The sequence below is a fragment of the Eptatretus burgeri genome, chromosome 9, assembly GCF_056783735.1.
Source record: "Eptatretus burgeri isolate ZD-2024b chromosome 9, Ebu_testis_v1, whole genome shotgun sequence".
NCBI classification, from domain to species: domain Eukaryota; kingdom Metazoa; phylum Chordata; class Myxini; order Myxiniformes; family Myxinidae; genus Eptatretus; species Eptatretus burgeri.
Genome location: NC_140969.1, coordinates 102,780,495 through 102,786,879, shown reverse-complemented (window position 1 = coordinate 102,786,879; position 6,385 = coordinate 102,780,495). Strand labels below are relative to the sequence as shown.

The following is a 6,385-nucleotide window of genomic DNA, read 5'->3' as shown; positions in this document are numbered from 1 at the left end:
TGCATTTTCCATCATAGCAATCATATCATCATCCGGCAACCTGGCACAGCCTGCTCGAAACTCGAACAAGATGTTTCTAGAAAAGTCATAAAAATTCTATTCTACTTTTTCTATGTAAATGACACAAAAATTTGGATGTTGCATTGATCGTCCAGCAATGTTTATTGTACGTATAGTCGAGTATAATGTAATGGTTGTTTTGGTCTGTTTTTGTTTTTTTGCCCACACTGTTTTATTCATCACCTGTGATGTGGAGGACCATATGTGGGTGAACGTGGTGCTGCGTCCATTTTGCCGACCCCCGCCGTTGGTGCACAACCTTCTCGAAGGCACAGAACGCTGCCCATGATTCCAAAGCAATGTGAGAAGCTTGCTGCATCACCCACCGACCATAAGAACGATGCTTCATCCGGCGTGGGCAAGAAAGATGGAGAAATTGGTCCTTTGTCACGCCGAAGATCAGTTGACGACACTGCCGTTCAATCTAGCACAAAATCTTCGGCACCACTGCCATCCTCAGAGGAATTAACAGATGACGTGTCTTCAACCATCTTTGGTGATCTGTGCAGCACGTCCTCAACAAGTTCATCGCACGGCTCATCAAAGCGGGCCAGTTCCAAAGTGCGAGAAGGCTATGGAGAGGGTTTGGTGACAAAGAGTCGCAGGACACCATCGGTTCCACGAGGCCGCAATAGCTTCAACAAGGACAATCCAAACCTCAAGAACATCCGGCATGACCTATCCTCTGCAGACAGTGAAATCAATGACACCACATATCTGCTGCGTGATACAGAAGCAGCTCTGCATGTGCTTGAGGCAAAGGTGCGTGGTGAATCTTCAAACTCACGTGTTCGGTCAACAGGAGAATCTGACAGCAGTGTTGGCAATGCCGCACCTGTGATTGTGATTTCGGAGAGCAGCACCTCTCGGGGGAGGCACCGTGCGACAGCTCCGCAGAATTTCACCAGCAGGCAAAGAGACAGAGATGCAGGACAAATGTTGAGCACCAACATGATCTCGCAAGAAGGAGCACAGACAACGAGAATTCGCCCTGATCCATCTGGTGAAATGCAGAAGGCTTCACGGCATCACTTGGGTACGAGAAGCTCTGGTTTTCCAAAAAACGGTTCTGGACAGCAAGCAGGTGATTGTGAGCTTTCTATGGAAATGTCTGATGAGGAAGAGGAAGAAGATGAAGAAGGGAAAGGAACGTGGCAACATTTTGAACAAGCTGGACATGCCTCTGTGAATTCCGATGGTGGTCTCGCCAAGCCTCGACCTACTCGTGCTTCTTTGTTGCGCCGTGCTCGGTTAGGAGACTGTGTCGACGATGGTGCTGTGGCTTCAGAGCCTGCAAACATGGGTTCTCCATCACCACAGCCGCAACGTCAGAAGAAGAAATCGATGAGTCGATTGGATTTCTTGGCACAGCCACGGCAGAGAGGTACTTCATTCTCCAACAGCAGTTTGGACTCCATCGGAACGAATGCACGTTTATCGGCCTCGGTGCGAATGCCGCGTGAAAGGAAGAGCGGGGCGCCCATTGGCAAGAGCCAATCATTTCGGCAATCGAGGAGTAGCCGGTCGAGCAGTGCGCAACGAAGAGAACCTGTGGAAAAGGTTCACACTCGTTCCAACAGCATCAACCGTGGCTCCTCCGTCGGTGAGTCATGCAAATCTCTCGGGTTCCTCCCAGTTACGTCAAGGTATCATCGTGGCGGGTTCCGAGTCGAGCTAAAAGTCTAGCAATGCAAATAAATAAATAAATAAATAAATATCAGGCCATGATGTTAGTTCTTTGATTGTAATATTTCACTCCGAAGGTACGATACTGACTTTGATATTTTTCGGCGTATGTTCAAACTGGTAATGAATAATTATCCTTCCGATGTCGATATTGTCAAACACTTGGCCGAGCCTCCTGTATTTTAACTACCAATAGACATTGCTTGTGCCTTTCACAAAGTTTTTGTTGAATTGAGCATAGCTTTTTAGTCTTTCTTCAAAATCTTCATGATTTCTTCTTCTGCTGGGACGTTTGCAAATATTCTTCCATTTTTAAAGATGAATACTGGAATTGAACACTTGTAGCCTTTTGCTTACTAACACTTGTCTTCTAACTTTTTTGGAAGCTCCACGCACATTAAGGTACTCGGTTCCTGCAGACACTGCAAAACTTTCATTTCTTTCTACATCATTGTTGGGCTTTTATTGGGTCTTCTGATGGCCTCTCTCTCTCTCTCTCTCTCTCTCTCTCTCTCTCTCTCTCTCTCTCTCTCTCTCTCTCTCTCTCTCTCTCTCTCTCTCTCCTCTCTCTCCTCTCTCTCCTCTCTCTCTCTCTCTCCTCTCTCTCCTCTCTCTCCTCTCTCTCCTCTCTCTCCTCTCTCTCCCTCTCTCTCCTCTCTCTCCTCTCTCTCTCTCTCTCTCTCTCCTCTCTCTCTCTCTCTCCCTCTCTCTCCTCTCTCTCCTCTCTCTCTCTCTCTCCTCTCTCTCCTCTCTCTCCTCTCTCTCCCTCTCTCTCCCTCTCTCTCCCTCTCTCCTCTCTCTCCTCTCGCTCTCTCTCTCCTCTCGCTCTCTCTCTCTCCTCTCGCTCTCTCTCTCTCCTCTCGCTCTCTCTCTCTCCTCTCGCTCTCTCTCTCTCCTCTCGCTCTCTCTCTCTCCTCTCGCTCTCTCTCTCTCCTCTCGCTCTCTCTCTCTCCTCTCGCTCTCTCTCTCCCTCTCTCTCCTCTCTCTCCTCTCTCTCCTCTCTCTCTCTCTCTCCTCTCTCTCCTCTCTCTCTCTCTCTCTCCTCTCTCCTCTCTCTCCTCTCTCTCCTCTCTCTCCTCTCTCTCCTCTCTCTCCTCTCTCTCCTCTCTCCTCTCTCTCTCTCTCTCCTCTCTCCCCTCTCTCTCCTCTCTCTCCTCTCTCTTCTCTCTCTTCTCTCTCTTCTCTCTCTCTCTCTCTCCCCATTCATTTTCTGTGTCTTCCTCCCCTTTTGGCTGATTTGGTGACTGCCTGCAATTTCATTCCTGCTGCTCAATTGTCTTGATCTACAACTGCCGCCCTTCTCTGCGCTTCCTGCCTACTTTGCGGCACTAATGATAGCCTCGAGACATTGCCAACTACCGACTGACTCTACATCAACTTCGGATGATGAGTCGAGCGGCTCGGCTCACAGACTTCGTCTCACCCCAGCAGCCAGCCGTCGCACTCCGCAGTCTTCCACGACCGTGCCGGTGGACCGTGGCACACGGCCTAGGTCTGCAGCCGGCGAGCACGATGCGTCTGGAGAAGAGGCAGAGAAGGACTATATCAAAGAGTGGACGTCACACAGCGAGGAAATTGCGAGGTGCGGGGGTGCTCTGCACTCGTCCAGGATATATAGTCACGGTGGACTGCTCAAGGCTGAATTGCCAACAGTTTGCAGAACATTCAAGGGTTAGCAATTGCATTTTTTCCCCAAAGGGTACAGCTTATCTGATGTAATAGTGTTGTCAGCGAGTTTAATTGCAACTCGGAGAATATCTTTAACGTACTGAATGCTGCCTGTACATAAGATGTGATGCCATGGGATTAAAAAGTCACCATGTATTGCTACCCCCTTTACCCACACTTTGTTTGGCCCTCGTAGGCTAACGTTTTTTATCCACTGCCATTTCCTCTTGGTGACGACATGTTTTCTTGATGCACAGGATCAGCCAAGACCTTGCAAAGGATCTGGCCATCCTGGCGAAGGAGATCCATGAGGTGGCTGGCACTGAAGATATAAATAGCAATGGGAACGTGGCGGAACAGAAAGGCAACTTGGCTGGCACGGCCACCAGTCCTGTGACATCACCTTCTCCAGAATCTACCATTGAAGTCAAAGAACAGGTAAACAACACAGCTGACGATGTTTACTTGTCTCGTAATGAAAACCTCAAACGTTATGGAAGAAAGCTCAGCTCCAGTTTGGTGAATTCAGCCGTGTAAAATGTAATTTCAAGTGAGGCCCTTTTTTATTTTACCACTGCCTGCTTTGGGGGAAATCTGCCCCTATTTTTGAAAAATACCCCATAAAATACTGTACATCGCTTTTGGCCCCATTTCTCAATGGGAAGAATCGCTTTTAAAGTTCTCATATCCGGATCGAAATCTAATCAATTCGTCCTTGTCAGACACCCAACCTGTCCAACAAGTTTTGTCCAAATCCATTCAAAACTTTTTCATATATCCTGCTCAGACAGACAGACAAACTGTAGCGAAAACATCACCTCCATCCACCCTCGGTGGTGAATGTCCCCTTCCCCCAGAAATTGAGAACATTAATGGTCGAATCATGTGAGGGTTCAGTTTAATTTCTGGGTACTTAAGACTTCATCGTAAACCGAGGTTTCCCTCCAAACTATGGCCACATCAATCCATCCATCCATCCATCCATTGGGACCATACTCTGCGCAGAGCGTTGGTGCTGCCTATGCAGTCTCCCTGGCTATTGGGCACAATCCTGGCCGGGTCTCCACTCCGACGCACGCCGCATCAATGACCATCTCCTAATTGATGTTGTCGCATTTTAATTTAATTTTATTTCATTTTTTTAGTTGGTGCAGAGAATTGCTGATGAAGGAATCAAGTTCCAGAAGATCCCACCACAGCTCGCAAGTAGCCCACAGCGCATGCTGGAAAAAGTGAAGCGCAGAAAGACTTGGACTCGAGAAGAAGTGAGCAATGGAAACGGTTTGCTTTTTCTTTTGCGATATCTGGCACGGGTTTTGTGTTGCTTCCAGCCGTTTTGTCCTTTCAGATGCAGATAGATACGCTCATCCTAACATCCATCGGTCAGCTCTCAAAGAAGGTCCGACAGGAAACGGAGAAGACTGCTGCTAAGATGAGGTTTGTACGCCCAAGTCTTTTTCGAAACTCGTATTATTGATGGGGATTTGATGCAAAAGTTGACATTCTTCTCCAGTCGAACACGGCTGTCATTCAGACTTTGACGGTACAAGTAGCCAAACCTGTCGAGATTTGTTGGATTCTTGTGTTCAGCTTGGGTTTGGTAACGGTCCAGCTTGTCTTTTAATGAGGTTTTGCAATGGAGCATCGGAGTCAGGTGACCTGTTTTCCACATCGGTCGGCAATGAATTGATTCCATTTTGGTGAAGATCTGAATCCAGATACCGGAATTAAAGTTTTATAAAGTGATTCTTCACCATTTGCAGATGGGGCCAAAAACGATGCACAGGACAGCATGATATCTCAAAACGTTGTGGACGGATTATGACAAAACTTGGTGGGAGAGTTGATTAGGTGATGAGAACAAGGCCATTAAATTTTGATTCGGGTCCTGATGCAAATCCGGCCTATCAGTGGGATACAAATCATAAACTGTTCAGTTTGGCAGAGGTGTGTGCTCTCCCGACTGCAGTTCGAGTTACTAAAGCGCCAGCAGTATTTCTTTACGCAGTAAACAAATATTGGTTTTACTAAAGGTAAAATGCAATCACATTACCGTATTCCCTCCCAGCTTCCCTCACCCAACTCCTCCCAGCTCTCCCCTCCCAGCTCTCCCTTCCCAGCTTCCCCCACCCAATTCCCCCCTCCCAGCTTCCTTCACCCAACTCCTCCCAGCCCCCCCCTCCCAGCTTCCCCCACCCAATTCCCCCCACCCAACAATTTTTTTTTTTTGGTCTGCTCAACAATGCCTTGACTTGGAACAGACTGCAACAGTTTCTTCATGATAGCTTTTTTTTTTCCATTTTCCTCACTTGTATCATCATACCTGTGAATCGCTGGATACTTTGCAGTGTTTATAAATGCTTGGAGACGCAAGCGTTTGTTCCTTTATTTAATTTCTGAGCCCATTTTCAAAATTTAAACTTCTTAATTGACTTCAGCAGCAGTTCCGAGTGCTGAAAAGAGAGAGAGAGAGAAAAAAAGAAGTGCACAATTCTCCAATTTGGACATTGCTTGACATTCTGGGCATCTCGGGTGCATGGTGTTTATACGGACGATATCTAATTGCTTGCCAAGCCAGCCGTTCCTTAACAACTGTTTTGTTGGAGTTCTTGCTTGAGTGCTTAAGCTGCTTGGTTGTTTGTTTTCCAAGCCATGACCATTTCCGCCAAAAGTATTCAGTCACTGAATACTTTTCGACTTGTCACTGATCGACTTGAACAAAGTTCAGGTCCTCCTCGCCTGCGTTTGGCCCCACATTGTTGTGCGGTCCCTCGGGCGGTGGCTCGCTCGCTGAAAATGTGAAATTTTATTTTGATGTATCTTCTTTCCTTATCTGACCCATCACTTCGATTTTATATATATATATATATATATATATATATATATATATATATATATATTTACATTTATATATATATATATATATATATATATATATATATATATATATATATATATATATATATATATA

At 46.5% G+C, this 6,385-nt stretch overlaps 1 protein-coding gene across 10 annotated transcripts in view; it reads left to right on the top strand.

Moving 5' to 3' along the window:
• Positions 1-6,385, top strand: part of LOC147020774 (centrosomal protein of 170 kDa-like) — a 111,088-nt gene that overhangs the window by 83,895 nt on the left and 20,808 nt on the right. For 7 of the 10 annotated variants that reach the window (XM_085896413.1, XM_085896409.1, XM_085896408.1 and 4 more), the window contains 5 exons: positions 257-1,663; positions 3,085-3,328; positions 3,672-3,852; positions 4,560-4,679; positions 4,763-4,851. In XM_085896413.1, the coding sequence (XP_085752539.1) occupies positions 257-1,663; positions 3,085-3,328; positions 3,672-3,852; positions 4,560-4,679; positions 4,763-4,851 (2,041 nt within the window). Of the gene's footprint in view, positions 1-256; positions 1,664-3,084; positions 3,418-3,671; positions 3,853-4,559; positions 4,680-4,762; positions 4,852-6,385 lie in introns of those variants that run through there. The other 3 variants (XR_015061957.1, XM_085896411.1, XM_085896410.1) reach the window with 3 other exon arrangements.